Source organism: Ovis aries, chromosome 8, assembly GCF_016772045.2.
Source record: "Ovis aries strain OAR_USU_Benz2616 breed Rambouillet chromosome 8, ARS-UI_Ramb_v3.0, whole genome shotgun sequence".
Taxonomy (NCBI): domain Eukaryota; kingdom Metazoa; phylum Chordata; class Mammalia; order Artiodactyla; family Bovidae; genus Ovis; species Ovis aries.
In genome coordinates, this window is record NC_056061.1 from 66,965,648 (window position 1) to 66,983,663 (window position 18,016).

Sequence of the window (18,016 nt, forward strand, 5' to 3'; positions counted from 1 at the left end):
TGTGATAAATTGGGAGCTTCCATTGAAGGAAGAAACGCCAGCTGGAATCAAGATTGCCGGGAGAAGTATCAATAACCTCAGATATGCAGATGACACCACCCTTACTGCAGAAAGTGAAGAGGAACTAAAAAGCCTCTTGATGAAAGTGAAAGGGGAGAGTGAAAAAGTTGGCTTAAAGCTCAACATTCAGAAAACGAAGATGATGGCATCCGGTCCCATCATTTCATGGGAAATAGATGGGGAAGCAGTGGAAATAGTGTCAGACTTTATTTTTCTGGGCTCCAAAATCACTGCAGATGGTGACTGCAGCCATGAAATTAAAAGACGCTGAAAGTCCCCTGGAGAAGGAAATGGCAATCCACTCCAGCACTCTTGCTTGGAAAATCCCATGGACAGGGGAGCCTGATAGGCTACGGTCTATGGGGTCGCAAAGAGTCGGACACGACTGAGTGACTTCACTTCACTTCACTTCTCCTTGGAAGAAAAGTTATGACCAACCTAGATAGCATTTTCAAAAGCAGAGACATTACTTTGCCAACTATGGTCCGTCTAGTCAAGGCTATGGTTTTTCCAGTGGTCATGTATGGATGTGAGAGTTGGACTGTGAAGAAGGCTGAGCGCTGAAGAATTTATGCTTTTGAACTGTGGTGTTGGAGAAGACTCTTGAGAGTCCCTTGGACTGCAAGGAGATCCAACCAGTCCATTCTGAAGAGATCAACCCTGGAATTTCTTTGGAAGGAATGATGTTCAAGCTGAAACTCCAGTACTTTGGCCACCTCATGTGAAGAGATGACTCATTGGAAAAGACTTTGATGCTGGGAGGGATTGGGGGCAGGAGGAGAAGGGGACGACAGAGGATGAGATGGCTGGATGTCATCACGGACTCGATAAACGTGAGTCTGAGTGAACTCCAGGAGTTGGTGATGGACAGGGAGGCCTGGTGTGCTGCGATTCATGGGGTCGCAAAGAGTTGGACACGACTGAGCGACTGAACTTAACTGAACTGATTGAAAGAAGTGTGTGGGACAGTAAAGCAACATGGATTAATAACAACTGGTTCAAAACGTGTACCTTCCAATGTTGATTATCAGTAGATCAGTATCACCAGGAATCAGATCCCTCGTGGAATTCCATAGGGGCTTTGCATGGGTCAGCTTCAACATTTATATATTCCAAATACAGGAAACAAAATGATTAATTTTGCATGTAGCAAGAGCTTGGAAAAGATTGTTAACAAGATTAGCGAAAGAATCAAATTTCAAATTGATTTCTTCAAACTGATACACTGGACTGAATGCAACAGTACAAGATGTACTCAGCAAACTGGTCATGGATTCAGATGAGTGATTTAGGCAGGACAGGCTTTCTGACTTGGTGACAGCTCCTGTGAAAATACTCAGGCCTACACTGAAGAGAAGCCAGGAGGGCAAAGCAGTCACTCAGTCCTTGGTGTTTGCTCAGCCTCCCCTTGCTTGTTGTGTGATCTCGGGTAACTTACTCAATTATCTTGAACTTCAATTTCCTGTCTTTAAATGGGAATAACAATCACTTGTAAAGATAATGAATTGAGGGAGGCATGATGTTTTTGGGAGATTAGCTGTCTTCCTTTTTTCTTCTGCTTATTGCCCCTTCTCCTGCTCCCTATTCAAGTTTCTAGCTAGTGTATAAGCATAGCTTCTGAAAATGATGGAGCAGAGGCAAAAATAGAGGGGATTCAGAATGCCTGCATTTGTTTTTCATAAGTTTTCCTTTGGCCGCAGGGGCTGAAGGGTGCCAGTTCCTCACCAAGGAATTGAGCCCACACCCTTGGCCGTGAAAGTGCAGAGTCCTAACCACTGGACCACCAAGGAATTCTTATTTTGTGTGTGTGTAATGTTAAGCACCAAGAGAACAGAGAGGAGCTGAGATACAGGCAAAATGTTGGGACACAGCAGAGAAAGAGAAGCTATTTTCCTTTTCTCAGGTTGGAAGGGAAGGAAGAGAGATGGTGGGAGAGCAGAGAGTGGAGTGTTTTTCTGTGCTGCCTCCCAATTAGAGACCTAGAGAGGAGCCACGGCCCCAGAGAAGGGCTCCTTGCAGGGACAATGCTGATGGACAGTGATAGACCATCAGCGAGCCAATAAAGAGCCTGACTTGAAGGACCCTCACTGACAACCTGTGTAAACTAATACCCACACAGAGTGGTACCTGCTACCACACATAAATCAAAGACCACTTCCAGTGGTTAGGACTCTGTGTTTCCACTGTGAGGGGGCCAAGTTCTATCCCTGGTCAGGGAACTAAGATCCTGCAAGCTGTGGGTCTCGGCCAAAAAATAAAAAGATATCAAGGACTACTTTTCTTCTGTTCCCTCCGCTGAAGAAAGTAACAAGCCTGGTGAAAGGGGAGGAATCAAAATAGTTAAGGCAGAAGAAGGTATTAAAACAAAAATTGGGTTGAATTATTTACAGACTAAGGTAATATCTTGAACAACTTTGATTTGTTAGAATAAAATTTATATACTCCTTGGCACATAGTGGAAGATCAATACAATAAAGACAACTCCTATCCCAACTATAAATATTTTATGTGGCTATTCAAAAGGTCAATACTAACTTTTATTTACGCAAGAGTAATGTCTAGTTCAGGAAAGGTAAGGATCTCACTCTCATCAGAGACGAAGTGTGGAATCCACTTAGAGTACATTTTTCACGTGGGCTGATAATGTAACGAAGAGTGATTCACATGGGTAGTGAGGAGTCGGGCACTGTATGGTTAAAACAACTAGGGCTGAACAAGGGGCAGCTGAGGGGAGAGATGATAGCTGTCTTCAGAGATTTAAAAGGCTTTTTGTGGAAGATAGCATGTCCTTGTTCTGAATAGAAGTTGATGGCATGAATGTTTGATTCAATCAACAGAAAGAGGAAGTTTCTCATAGTTGAGTGTTCATCAATGCTAAGGATTCAAACAGATGTTCAATATTCATTTTGTCTGGAATGCTGTCAGAGGATTCCTGTTTGCAGAGGAATGTGGCCTGGCAATTTCCATTTTAGGATGATATATGGGGCAGGCAGAGTCAACCAATATTACCGAATTCCAGGAAATATGATGGATGCTATGTATCTTTAGCTCACTGAGTCTGCTGATGAGTTAAAAATTGTAAGTATAATCAGCATAACACAGTTTATGTAGTAAACTGGCAGAGTTTATAATGCCGGTAAATTAAAGGACCAAGTTTTAAACCGAGGTTATTGCATTATAAGATTATGTACTCACCTCTGCACACTTCATTTCCCTTTCAAAGGAATGAAAACATCTTTAGTTTGAGGATAAAAGTATCAAAATACACAGATTTTACCAATGCACTGACCAATGACAAGCACTGGCTTTTTGAAACAGTTTACCTATGATTCATGTAATTGTGCAGAAATATCAGCTTCCTTGGTGGCTCAGATGTAAAGAATCCACCTGCAGTATAGGAGACCCAGGTTTGATCCCAGGGTAGGGAAGATTCCCTGGAGAAGGGAATGGCTACCCACTCCAGTATTCTTGCCTGGAGACTTCCATGGATAGAGGAGCCTGGTGGGCTATAGTCCATGGGACCCCATAGGGTTAGATAGGACTGAAAGACTAATACTTTAACTTACTATTAGTACATATGTTTATGAACATTTAACTTATAACAGCACATTAAATATGCCACTCCTATCTTCAAGATATATGTACATTTGTTTCTGTTGTAATGGTTAATTTTATCTGTCCACTTGGCTAGGCCTTAGTGTTCAGATATTTGGTCAAACATTATTCTGGATGTCTCGGTGAAGATGACAGAGACAAAAGGTGACAGAGATGGTTTTTAGTTAATAATAATAACACTGAAATCGGAAAAGGCAATGGCACCCCACTCCAGTACTCTTGCCTGGAAAATCCCATGGACAGAGGAGCCTGGTAGGCTGTAGTCCATGGGATCGCGAAGAGTCGGACACGACTGAGCGACTTCACTTTCACTTTCCACTTTCATGCATTGGAGAAAATGGCAACCCACTCCAGTGTTCTTGTCTGGAGAATCCCAGGGACGGGGGAGCCTGGTGGGCTGCCCTCTATGGGGTCACACAGAGTTGGACATGACCGAAGCGACTTAGCAGCAGCAACACTGAAATCACTGGGTTTTTAGTAAAGAACATGGTGGGTGGGCCTCCCACCCATAATATGTGTGAGCCTCATCCGATCACTTGAAGGCATGAATAGAAGAAAGACTGACCTTCTGCAAGAAGGAATTCTATCAGCAGACTGCCTTTGAACTTGACTGCAACTCTTTCCTGAGTCTCCAGCCTACTGGCCTACCCTGAGGATTTTGGACTTCTACCTCATAGTCATGTTAAGTCAATTTGTTAGATCTCTCTATATACACATATACATCCCATTTCTCTGGAGAATTCTGACAAATTTGGTATTTATATTTATTTCTTTGCCCACGTGTTTCCTGGTTCCTTTTAGCTTTAGAATTCTATGAGTAGAACAGTAGTTCTACAGTAGTACCTGTATGAACTTGGAAGCAGATCCCTCCCCAGTCTTGCCTTCAGATAAGATCACAGCCTTAGCCAAAACCTTTGTTGCAGTCTCATGAGAGACATTATACTTAGCTCTCCTCAGATTCCTGAACCCGAGGACTGTGAAATAATAAATATGTTTGCTTTAATGATATTCTATGAATGGAACTTAAATTCCTTTGGAATAGTCTTGTGTAATAGAGGCTGATTTGAATTGCAAGACCTGGGTCCTAGCCCCTGGTCACTTTGGTCTGGAGACCTGGGTCCTAGCTCCTGGTCACTGCCAGCTAGTTTATGTAGGTGTCACATCTCTGGGTCTCATTTTCCTATCTGTAATATGAGAGGACTGGACACTAGAACTCTGGCCTCCCTTAAGTACTACAATTCAATGTCCCTATTAGTCATATGGTTTATTCATCAAAATAAATACTGATGAAAGTCACAAGAAGAACACACCCTGGATTTTTCAGGCCTCCAGACTTGGTGGCAGTGTTCCAGCATCCTTTGTGCAGATAGCTGTCTATGTTCAAGTCCTGTTCTACCTGTTCTTTTCCACCCCTACTAGTCTGTATCACTAGCCAATCAATGTCATGTACAGTTTTTGGCACTTCTGCTTGTGGCCTGTGTGTGCATGCTCACAGTTCATGCTGGGCTCTGGATGCGTACACAGCACTGGCATTTGGTTTTGCCTCCTGTATTTTCATGGATTAACTGGTGGTACCCAAGGGTGAGGGAACATGTTTGCAAGTGTGAGTCCTTTTTTTCCCCTTCTGATTTCCAAGGGGGTGTGTCCAGATCCCTTTGCCAGGCAGCTACTTTATAGGAGGCCAGGCAGTGGACTTTTCCCATTGAGTAACTGGATTTGCATTTGCAAATCAATCCTGCTGAATATTAGGTGAACAAATAGTCAGTCCCATGTTAATATCCTTTCTTTCTTTCTTTTTTTTTTGTGGTGCAGATTTTAAAAGAAAGCATGACTTGTCCAGCCCTATCCCTGAATCCCAGTGAAGCAGCAGGAGGGGGCTGAAGAAGGAGGGTCCCAGGCCAGATTGTGGAGCAAGCAGTTTGTCACTTGTCCTGCCCAGTTTTCACTTTCAGTTAACCCCCCTGCAACCACTCTCAGATCGCTCAGGCTGATTCTGCTGCCTATCAGCTTCTTTCCAGAAGGGATTTGAACAATACAAACCAAAGGCAATGTCAAAGCTTTGCCGTGTTACCACTCCTTAGGAGTACTTAGATATGTTTCAACAGAAGACAAAATTCTAAGCCAAAAGGATGGAATTACAGGTGTCAACAAATCAGTGGGAGAAGGCAGTAGTGTATTTCTGTGCTGGGCAAAGGAATAGGGCGACTGTCGCAGGTTCCTCTTAAGGCTGGTCTTCATCTTTGGTTGGAGAAGCGCGCGCTGAGGGACTCTCACCCCCTCTCTCCCAGCAGAGACCAAGAGATCTGGTGATGGCATGGGGTGGCTGGGTGCGCGCTGAGGACAGACGGCTCACCCTTCACCCTGATAATCATTAGAAAAAGAACAAAAGAAGCGAGGGGTAGGGGGAAGACATGAAAGAAAAGCAAGGAGAAGAGCAAAGAAACAAGGAGAAAGCGAGGCCATGGCGCGGGAACTTGGCGGCGGGGTTCCGCGCACTCGGGCTGCACCCCACGGGGACAGGGAGGAGATGCCCCCATCCCCGCGGGCCTTCCGAGCTGCTCAGGTCTCGCAGGGAGGGTCTCCTGGATTCACGGCGCCCGGCTTCGGGCGACCTCTGGGCCTGCCCCGCCCCCTCCCCCGCCGGGCAGCCGAGCCGGGCCGGGAGCCAGTCTCCCACCCACTCCGGCCCCAGCAACTCGCCCCTCGCTGCCCGCCTGGCGAGTTCCTCTCCCACCCCGCAGCCAGACTCTTCCCTCCAGCCCCGGGGCTGGGATCCTGGGTGGGGCGGCCGCGCCTCCGGGACGGCCCCCGCGGCGGATCAGCTAGGCTGGGGCCGCCCCAGGGCCGCGCGGGGCCCGGCCAGACGCCGCGGGGGCAGCCGCACCTGAGCCCCTGGTCCGGCACACTCGGCGCCGGAAGCGCAGGCGGGGTGGACCGGTCCCGGGAGCAACCCGAGCCTGCGGGGTGGGGTAGAGAGGGAGACTGGAGCCACAAAGCGGGTGACCACGTGCTGCCGCACGCCAGCGGACCCCTCCACCTACCCGCCCACCCAGTCACCCTGGGAGCCCCCGGGGCACCCCGAGCACCCAGCACCGGCTCCAAGGCGGACCCAGCCGCTTCCACGTTCTCGCCCTAACTTTCCTCCAACTTCTCCGTAAGGAGGAACCTGCCACCCCGCCCGCCCCCTGGCCGCGACGATCCGCACTTGAACTCCGCGGCGGCGACCTTCCACCTTGCGCCACCCCGGAGCTGCCCGGGAAACCCTGATGAACTCTCCAGAAAGAGCGTAAAGGAGGGTCCGGCCACCGCGCTCGGCCCAGGTTAGGGGCTTCATCGGGGGAACTCGGAGCCGCAGAGCCTGGTGAAGGTGGTGGAGCATGACCGCGCGGCCCCTGGGGACCCCAGCGCAGTGATGCCAACATGTGAGTACCCACCCCCACTTTCGGCTCAGAATTCCTTCACACCTTTACCTGTGCCCCCTGCCCCTGCCCTCCCCCTAACTCCCGGTCCCCGACCCCACGGCTTTGTAAAGACTTAGCCGCACTGAGCACCGACAGAATAAACCGGTTTGTCTTCACTTCGCCCCCCGAGGCAATGAGGAGTGAGCTGCTGTTTTGCCAGGCGGAGCTGTGACATGTGTATGCGGCTGGCTTTTTTTTTTTTTTCCCCGCAGCCAGAGGTAAACCTCACGTTTGGGCGGCGTAAAGCATAATAAAAAGGGCAGGGCTTCAAGAATGGGGAAAACGTTTTCGATTCAAATGCAACAAGAAGTCACAGGCGCGGTCGCTCCATCCAGGGGCCGGGCCCTGCCAGGAAGGCGCTCTCCTGGATCAGCACCTGGGGGCTTGGAAGGTACTAGTATGCGGAGAGAATGTTGACTTTACACATTGTCACCCTTGACTGTAGAAGTTATTCTTGGATCTTTGGGTTGTTTGAATGATTTTTTTTTTTTTTTTTTTAAGCGCGCAGAAAAGGTTCTCCGTGTACTTTACAGATTAAGAAGTCCTGAAAGAAGATGCCATTTTACGTGATAGAATCTCTGAAGGGGCTTGTGTAGAAGCAGGAGTCGGGGGTGTAGGGCGATGACTCGCTTAGAGAAACCTGATGTGTTTTGTTTCTATGGACTTGTCCTCCAAGTGGTGAGGTGCCTCAGGGCGACCCCGCTGAAGGGCCCCCAGCACCGCTTAGCTTAGCCTGCCAAAATGGAAAAAGGAAGGTTGTTCTCGAAAGACCCAGCTTATTTTTGTGGCCAACTCAGAAGTTACTTTTTCTTGTAACATATAATTTTCCCTCTGGTGTTTTGTTTAATCTTGGGCAGACATCTGGACAGACATTTAACTCCCTTCCACTGACTAATATACAAGAGTTTCTAGAAATTGATAAACACCCTCCTTCCCCCAACTTTTGGAGCCTAACTTATTTCCACTTAAATTTCCTCTTTCAATTTAATACCTGGGAAAAAACCTGCCCCTCAGGCCTGTCTTTTTCCATTCCTTGGACCTTCTGCCTTGCTCCCTCCAGCACACATTTTCAAAATAGGAAAAAGGGTTAGTGTCCAGAAACCTAGCCCTTGGCTGGTCTGTTCCTGGTAGTGAGCAGTGTAATTAGAAAGGAACCACTTATTTTTATTAAACTGCATGTGAAGTCATTCCACACCTGTGAGTTTGAAAGGTTCATTTGCCCAGTGGGATCAGCAAGGTATAACCTGAAATAATTTATTTTGGGATGTGGCCAACAGCTTCATATAAGACTTATTCTTATATACAGGCAACACATTTTGAATGAATGTGAGTTTGTTTTAAGCTTCAGTTTTTCCTGAAAATACATAGTAAGAGTTTTAATAGCAGATGTTTGTCTAGCTTTCTATAAGCTTTCCTAGGTGATTTGGACCTTATGGGGAAAAAACTACATTAGACATGAAAAAAATATAAATACCAGGTTTTAAAAGATGTGAAACTGATCAAGTAATGTTAAAATTTCCTGGTTATGAAATTATATAGTCCATTTGAATTCTATATGGTTTTAAAAATCTTAATGTCATTATACAGTAAAAGCATGGATATTTAATCACAAAATTATTACTCTGATTCGTTTCTTTATTGAGCTATTTTGACAGAATGTTTTTCCATTTCTTGTCAGATTGCAACTTTTTCTTTTTTTCTGTTTGTAATTCATATGGAATGGTTTAAGATTATCTGATTCTTTTTAGATATCAGTACATTAAGATATATAGAAATAATACCAACCTTTCCAAAGTAAATATTCCTACTATCTCTTTGAAAATGTAATTATCATTTAAATTTTTAATTTTGATAGATTCAAATACACAAATTGTTTGAATATATTTTCTGCCTACTCTTGTGGATAAAGAGTGTTTATATATTAGTACACTCAAGTTCTGGAATTAGAGACTTTACAAATATACTTTGGAGTTGTAATGACTGCATAATTTTAAATTTTAGTAGATTTAGCAAGACTTGCATTAATTGGTCTCAAGCTGCATGAAGCTACTGTTCCATTTATGGCTTATATAAATTACATGACATTGTGCTTTTCCAGTGTGAATGGTGAATGAGGCTATTGTCTCTTGGCTTATGGGAAATATTAGAAGCTTGTAGTTTTACTGCCCAAGTGGACACGTCACTCTGATTTCTGGAAATAATGATCTGAAAGAGAATCAGTTTACATATTAAAAATAAACTGACAGCTACTTCCTTAAACCTGACGGTTTTTCTGACTGCCCATGTCTTAACAAGGGTTTACATTTCTAATGCGATGATCAAAAGTTTCTAGAGTGCATTTGGACTTTAGACTAAATAAAAAAAGACTTTGTTCAGTGTGTGTGGCATGCTTGGGCAAAATTGCATCTTTCCACTTCGTTTCTAATTGGATGACATTAAAACATTATCTGCATTGGACAACGTGAAGAAGCGCAGCAAGTGACTGGGGCTGTAAACATTTAAAGGCCATTTCAGTCATAACTAAAAATGCCAATAAAAATTGAGTGCACTACCTGAGTGTCATCTTACTCTCGCTTATTAACGTTACTCAGGATGGAATTACTTGGAGTGCCTTAAGGAAAACTTCAGTATTGCTGTATTGAAAACATTTACAACAAACATGACCAAGGCTTAACATATTTAGTATAGAATTGGTTAAAAAAAAATCACTAGAAAAGAAAATGTTCATAGTGGAAAATTAACTATATAAATCATTCAATATGCCAATCCAAATAAAGGAAATCCATATGAGACATTATGTTTTCTATCAAACTGGCAATGATTAAAGCAATATTACCCAGTAGTGATGAGAGGCTCATTAGATAAACACTGATACTCTTCATTGTAAAACTGTACATATGTATCTTCCTCTATTTAGAAATAATTTTAAACCTCCAGAGAAGTTGCAAAAATAACATGAAGAACAGCTGTATACTCTTGACACAGAATCACTTATTGTAAATGTTTGCCCCATTTGTTTTATCATTTTTCTTATCTTCTCCTTTTCATACACACACACACACACACACACACACACACACACACACACACACTCTTTTTCCCTGAATCATCTGAAAGTAACTTACATTTATTGGGGCTTCAAGGGTTTATTTATTTAATTGAAATTTTTGTTGAAGTATTTGTTGATTCACATGCAGTTTTAAAAAATAACACAGAGACAGCTCAGGTACTCTTTACCCAGTTCCTCCCAATGCTGATATTTTGCAAAACTAGAGTACAATATCACAACCAGGATACTGATACAATACACCTCTCTTTTTCAGATTTTCCCAGTTTCGTGTGTTTGTGTGAAGGTGTGTGTATTTCTCATGATTGCTTAATTTCAACTATGTAAAGCCAGTTATGTATATTATAGCTCAAGTAAGGGGCAAGATTTGTACAGATTTCAAGAATTATAAACCTTTATGCTTTTTTCAAGTGAGGAGTGAACCCAACTTAATAAAAGAACTTACTTTAAGTAATATAATAGCACTTCATTATTTAGGCTCAAGAACATGATCTTTAACCAGAAGATGAAACAAAATTATAAGCAGGCTTAAATAAACCAAATTACCATGCTTTTTACTCTGGAAAAATTAAGGCATTCTCTGTGCTACTCCTCATGTCCCTTCCTGAAAAGATTTGCCTTAGAAATACAATTGGGATATAGAGAAAGAAGTTAATTCTGACTATTGCTAATATTAAGAAAATTAGTACCATGTTAATTTCTCCACAATTTCAAAATCTCTTCACTCTTTTCTCTTTAATTGTGATTTTTTTAGAGGAGTCAGTAGGAGTAAAGAGATGTAAGACAGTAGGTTTAAAAAAAAATTATTTTGAATTGGAGGATAATTGCTTTACAATGTGGTATTGGTTTCTGCCTTACAACAATGTGAATCAACAATAAGTATTCATATATCCCCTCCTCTTGACCCTCCCTTACCCCTCCACCCCATTCCACCCCTCTAGGTCATCACAGAACACGGGGCAGGTTTTTTAGATTATTTCAGTAATGCGTTTGGATTAAATGGTATCCATATTCCTATAAAAGAGCTGAGTTCTAAAACTTTCTGATGCAAGATTTAAGTATGTTGCATCTTGCAGTCTATATACTTTGAAGAGTGAGTTTCCAATAAAGTTAGCTTGGTTCTCAAAAAGGACCATTGGGTTGGAAGCCAGGTGACCCAGGAGGTCTTTTTGATTTTGCCATCATTGATTATGTGATCTTGGGCAAGTAGCTTAAACATCATAGTTTTTTCATTTGTGAAATGATGGGTTTTGTTCCATAACTTTTGGGTTCTTTTCAGGTTATAGAAGTCTATGACTCTCTTTTACTTAAAAAGTATTCCTGTTCTTTTCAATAGAACGCTGAGACCACAACTGGAGTGACACAAAATTATACTGTGTTTTTTGTAGTTCCTGTTTAGAACCTTAGTAACCCTGTTCAGGATTTTCCATTCTTGTGAGAAAGTTGTTTAAATCCCAGGGATGTGTCTTTGCTAAGTGATCCCTTGAGAAGACAGACAGTGCTTTCCTGCCTCTGTTCTATTCTTAATTTATTTGTTTCTGTTCTTCAGTAAACAGTTAAGTGGATGAAAGTTGGCATGTCATATGGTTTATGTTGGTTACAAGTGCTTGCCCTGTTCTGGGTTCCTTTGCTGTACAACATGATGGAGTCCTGAGAACTGGAATGCATTAAGCTCTTGGTTGCCATTTGCAGCTCTTGTCTAATAGGATTGTAGGCAGCTTTTGTAAAATAGCTTCAGGAGAGAATATGGAACTGCTAAGTGTCAGCACCTTTTATAGCAAAAGAAAGTTGCATGAGCACGTGAAATGGACACCATGAAATTGAGTGTCACCAAACTAATGAACGTCATTCCCTGAGTATTGTTTAGAAGACATGGGAACATAAGAGAAGGGCATATTCACTAATAGTGCCCTGATGCTGATAAAGGAAGATTGTCATGTGCCACAAAGATCGAGAAGCTTCAGTTCTCCTGGGCTAATATTCCTTCTGCTAATGTCTATGAGGCTGCCATCCAGGCTTCATTGGTTTGCCTGTTTGTTTCTCTGGGCCTCAGTTTCCTCCTCCATAAAACGAGGAGGTTAGGCTTTATCTCTGCCTTCCAGCTCTAAATTTCTTTTAATATATGATTGTTCTTTGGTCTCAGAAGTACACTCTTCCATGCTCAGCATGAATGGGAAACATCTCATAAATCCAGCATCAATGGGAAATGGACCCTTCTTCCAAATAAGTGAACTTTCCATGCAACAAAGGTTTACTGGCCACCCTTTTCAAAACCCTCGTTAAGTTCTATGCAATGTTAATCTAGTTCTTTCTGTAATATTATATTTACAGAAGAGAAAATAGGTTCAGAATTTAAAGTGCTTGCCCCCTCAAAACACACAGTAGATAGAGGTACCAGGATGTAACTGTGCTATTCCAGAGTTCACAGCCATTATCATTTTGTTATTATTAATGACTCACTGGAATTTCCCAAGTGGCACACTGGTAAAGAATCCACCTGCCAATGCAGGAGATGCAAGAGACCTGGGTTGGATCCCTGGGTTGCAAAGATCCCCTGGAAAAGGAATTGGCAGCCCACTCCAGCATTCTTGCCTGGAAATCCCCATGGACAGAGGAAGCTGACGGACTATAGTCTAGGGGGTCACAAAGAGTTGGACACAACTGAGCAACTGAGCACGGCGAATGACTCACTAGAACATCTTGCTTCTCATGTAAGCAGTAACACTGCTTTTAATTTCAAATATTTTGGATGGATGTATTTGAAAATATACCTACCATTCAAAAATACTTTTTAAATTAATATTTTAAAATTTTTATTGGTACAGTTGATTTACAATGTTGTGCAAAAGTACTATGTAGCCTTTTTCTTGTGTAGAGTTGGTTTCTGCTAAGAGCTGTGTGATGCTGGGGATTCTAGTTTGGTGAATATAAAATAACATGAACAAAATCAGATACTATTTTAAATATCTTCTTTCACGGCATACTTGAATAGTCTATTTCATCTCTGTTCCAAGTAGATCCGAGAAATAGCTACAAAGTTAATAGATTGGTGTTGGTTTATAATATTGATCCTATTGTCTGTTCTTGGTAAAGTCCTTTTTTTTCTTACTTCACTGTTGACAGAATAACCACCTTTGTATTAGAATGCTCAGGATGATAGTAACAATAAAAATAGCTAATATTATTGAACACTTGGGCTTCCCTGGTGGCTCAGCAGTAAAGAATCTGCCTGCCAGTGTAGGAGACCCAGGTTTGATCCCTGGGTTGGGAAGATCCCCTGGAGAAGGGAATGGCTACCCACTCCGGTATTCTTGCCTTGGAAATCCCATGGACAGAGGAGCCTGCTGGGCTACAGTCCAGGGGGTCACAAAAGAGTCGGACACGTCTTAGTGACTAAACAGCAACAACAACACTGAGCACTTGCTGAATGTTAGACACATTTCTTAAAAGACATGATTTGATTTAATCATCCACCAGCACCATGGACTAGATTGTATTGATGTTCCTATTTTACAGGTGAAAACTAGGAGGAACAAGGTGGTCAAGTCAATTTTCCAAGGATTACCTAGTTCATCAGTAGCAAACTCAGGTCTGTCTGACTCCAGAGCTTATTCTCTTTGCTACTTAAGTAGTCTCTACTTAGCAGTCTCTCAGATAAGTTAGAAGGGCAGGCTTGAGACAAGTGCAAGAATCAGTTTAATGTCTGATTTTTATTATTCAAGTATTTCTGTTACCACTTTCTGGTTTTCTATTTATTGTACATTTTTTCCAGATAAGCAACCTTCAGGTGGAGAAGTATTTTATTGTGACTCCAAAGCATTGTTTTAGTTGCTCCTCTTTTAGAAATAAAATGATTCTCAATTATCACTTACAATGAAAATAACTCTGCGGATTTTAAGATCTGGAGGTTTCTTTCTGCCACTCGACTTTCTTCCTGCTTCATGACTCTCCTGCTCACCAGTTCATTCACGGTTCCTTTTTGTGACTGCCTTTCACACCCACTGCCCCCTTCCGTGGTCTGCCTCTTTTGATAGGGCTACGTCAATGGAAGGTAGCATGCCACTGTCTTCAGCCAAGATAATATGGATGTTCCCATCTAAATCATTAAGCATAATTTTGAGTTTAGAGGTAAGACTATTGTACAGACAATTGAGGGTCTTCAAAGCACCACCCCTCCATTTAATGTCATTTATTAGTTTCTTCAATACTTGGTATTTACTAGCCATTTACAAACATTGATAACTATTAATATATATAATTTTAGAACTGACATTAGTACTAATTAAGTTAAGCTTCAGTACTTAATTTTAGAGGAAAGAAGAAAGTTTGGGCACTTTGATTTTAATATTTCCACTTGTAAAGCAGCAGATATTATAAAATGAAAACATTTCCTTAGAGGTTAAATTTCTGGGAGATTATAGAAGAGGTTGATAAAAGCATCCTCTTGGTACTCAGATGGGCATGTGACTGATGATGCTGAAGATTGATGCTAGAATTGTTTTTTTTTTTATAAGTGATTTTTTTCCCTTGAATTATCAGAATACTTCCTCATCTTTTTTTTTTCTTCCCCATCTTTTTTTTTTTCTTCCCCATCTTTGTGCAAGAATCATCTACTATATACCTCTGATAAGGAGGTTGTCACCAAGTAGCAAATAAAATGCATGGGTTTTTTCTTTTACCTAATTAGCTTAAAGGGGAATCCTTAGTTTATTATCTTCAAGGTTTCTTTTCTTATTTGGAAGCAAGGCAGGAAAAGGTTCTTTTTCAGTCCCTGCCAGAAACCTACAACGTTTTCTGACTGAATGCTTTACTAAGCCTGAGTGTCCTGATTGTTGCTTTTTTTCATGGCAGGATGTTTCACTCAGACCGAATGTGGAGCTGTCATTGGAAATGGAAGCCAAGTTCTCTTTTGTTCTTATTTGCTTTGTGTCTTGTGTATGCTCCTCTCTCAGGTAAGTAAGACTTTTCCTTTCAAATTCTGTATTTAATAATGATGCCATTGCCTTCAGTGTAAGTATGCCTTTTATTTGTTGACTTTTTCTGTCCTTACAGGCTTTAGGGGCCTCTCATTCCACCTGAATTATGTGTGAATTCTATTACTTTGATCATTGTTTTATTTTCCTTGATCTTCGCTACATCTCTTTTAGTTTTATTTATTCATTGAGCCCATTTTGAATGATAAGATAGCTACATACCTGACATTAAAAGTGTGCTAGCTTTTCCTACGACTGAATAAATATACAGCACTTAACTCTCTGTTTTCAAGTTTTCATTCAGTTCTTAATGAAAAGTAGAGACTTTGTTATTGTTCTGATTTTGTTGCCATGTATGAGATAGGAATTTGGAATTAAGTTTTTAGACCATGAAGTAGTCGCCTTAAAATGATGTGATGAAGTTTATTTTAATTACAGTACTTTTGGAATGAAGATATTTAATGTTTGAAATGAGTACAGTTTTTTTCTCAACTTTGCAACAAGGCCTTTTTAGCTGTTATTGAAAGCCAAATTTTCTATAAACAGCTAGTTATGTGAATGAGCCAATAGAAACCTGAGGAATGTTAATGATCTTTAAAAGTTACCTGATTTTGTTGCTTGAGCAAACTGAATTTCTCTTGTGCCTATTTTGTTTTGCCTTTTTTTTTTTACAGCTATATTTATTCAGTTTATTATATTTTCCTTTAGAATGAAATCATTACTCATGAAGTTTTATATACTGATTACTTGGAATTTACATAAGATTTCATATGTTCCATATTTATAAATACCTGTATGTTATTATAAATAATACATGTAACAAATCATGGAAATAGATTGCTAAAATTGCTTATTCATAGATCAAGATATTCAACTGGAGTATTTAATATATAAATACTTTTTTCCCAAGCCATCAAGTATTTTAAGAGTTTCAGCTACTTAGTTGGAAAATCCCTGGTACTTAATGTTTAATGGCTTCAAAACATAACTGAACTTTGAGTGTTTTTTTTTTTTGGTATATTTGTTTCAATTTCATTAGAAGTCTATTTTTTTGTTACTTTCATTATCAGAAAGAAGAAGCACTCTTGTAAAGAGATCTGAAAATTGTATATATGTTGGGTTTTATCATGTATAGTTGAACTATTTCTTGACTTTCAAAAGTGCTTCTCCAAGAGTCAATTACATGATGTAAGATGAATTAGGAGATTAAAATTAGTTGAGGTCTATTTACTTTCATTTTGTTAGGTCATGGCATTTGCCAATTTTCAAGGTTTCTTCAAAAATTAAATTGGGACTTTTTATTTTAGATGTCAGTGTGTTGATTGATATGTGCACATTCATTATTTTTATCGTGTGAATAAATTACATGAAACCCATGTTTTTAGACTAAACAAATAAGGTCAACTGAGCTGAGACCAGAGTGGGGCAGGGGGAGCACCTGGGATGTAAAATTTCAGGAGGTTCTCATTCTCAAGGGTATGGGAATCAGAGTATTTAAATGTATTTTCAAGTTACTGTCTGACACAAGAAATCTTTTGAAGGAATTTCTCTTATTACTCCACATGGTGTGTATATCACCTAAGGCTTTGTGACAGATAGTTACCTGTGTTTACTCATGAAGCCAGCATATTTTGTATCTGTATGTCTTACACATGACTCACTTAAAATGCCACTGCCTTCCACATGAATAGCTAAACTTACAGAAGTACTTTAGGGGCTGTTACTGGGCATTTTTATATAAAATTTTTGCCTTAACTCAGTAGAGGGTTCATGAAAATAATGCATATTAAAACTTTACTATCAATATATATAATTTTCAGAGTCCTATCTTTAAATCATGGTGTAATATCACTATATTTTTAAAGACCATCTGGTGCTTAACTGTGATTTTTGTCTCTGTATAGGAATTCTGACTTTTTTCACTTCTGTGGATGACCCCTGGATGATCTCATTGAATCCAGTGGTTTTAAGTGGCATCTTGATGCCAGTATCTCCTGAGTACTTATCTTTGGCCAGAGCCCCTTTCTGGACCCTGGAGTTACCTCTTGGATTGCCTGTCCTCAGACGCTTGGATGTATAATAGGCCTCAAACTTCACATGTGTGAACAAGATTCTTGATTCCTACCTCCTATCCCCAAATCTGCTTCACTCTCATGCATTCCAGTACATCCCCAGTTCAGTTCAGTCGCTTAGTCGTGACCGACTCTTTGCGACCCCATGGACTGCAGCACACCAGGCTTCCCTGTCCATCACCAACTCCCGGAGCTTGCTCAAACTCATGTACATCAAGTCAGTGATGCTATCCAACCATCTCATCCTCTGTCATCCCTTTCTCCTCCTGCCTTCAATCCTTCCCAATACCTCCTACTTCCTGCTATTTTCTCCTAAAGTCACTGTCTTTTAGACACGTTTTCTTTCTGTTCCTTGACTGTGCTTTCTCAGTACCCTTTTCTCCCTAATCTTGGTTCTTTCTTGACACTCAGGTCTTAATTATTACCATCTCAGATAAGCCTGCTTATGCCCCAATTCAAAGAAGCCTTGTGGTCACTCTCATTTTACCTTTAGTGATAATCTGTTGATTTTGGTTACTCTTCTGCTTGTTAATGTTTTGTTAATTTGACTGCTGTAGCTGGATTGGAGGGTTGGCAAAACCTCTAGATTGTTAAGATTGACACTTAGTTCGGATGATTAAAAATTAGGATCCTATAGTTTGATTCTGATAATATCCACACTTTACCTCATAACATAGAACTACAACGTTGAGTCTTCTAGGCAAGTTAACATTTGTAGTTTTGTGGACATTCACAAAGCAAATAGCATACAAGCTGGATTTTAAAAAG

The 18,016-nt window shown here is 41.0% G+C and overlaps 1 protein-coding gene across 10 annotated transcripts in view; it reads left to right on the forward strand.

Moving 5' to 3' along the window:
* Window positions 1–6,525: 6,525 nt before the first annotated feature.
* The window catches only part of ADGRG6 (adhesion G protein-coupled receptor G6), a 152,534-nt gene continuing 141,043 nt past the window's right edge, over window positions 6,526–18,016 (forward strand). For 6 of the 10 annotated variants that reach the window (XM_060419756.1, XM_004011385.6, XM_042253537.2 and 3 more), the window contains exons 1-2: window positions 6,526–7,097; window positions 15,055–15,155. In XM_060419756.1, coding sequence (XP_060275739.1) covers window positions 7,096–7,097; window positions 15,055–15,155 — 103 coding nt within the window. In that variant the 5' untranslated portion in view covers window positions 6,526–7,095. Of the gene's footprint in view, window positions 7,098–7,431; window positions 7,528–13,719; window positions 13,793–15,054; window positions 15,156–18,016 lie in introns of those variants that run through there. The other 4 variants (XM_012182992.5, XM_060419758.1, XM_060419753.1 and 1 more) reach the window with 2 other exon arrangements.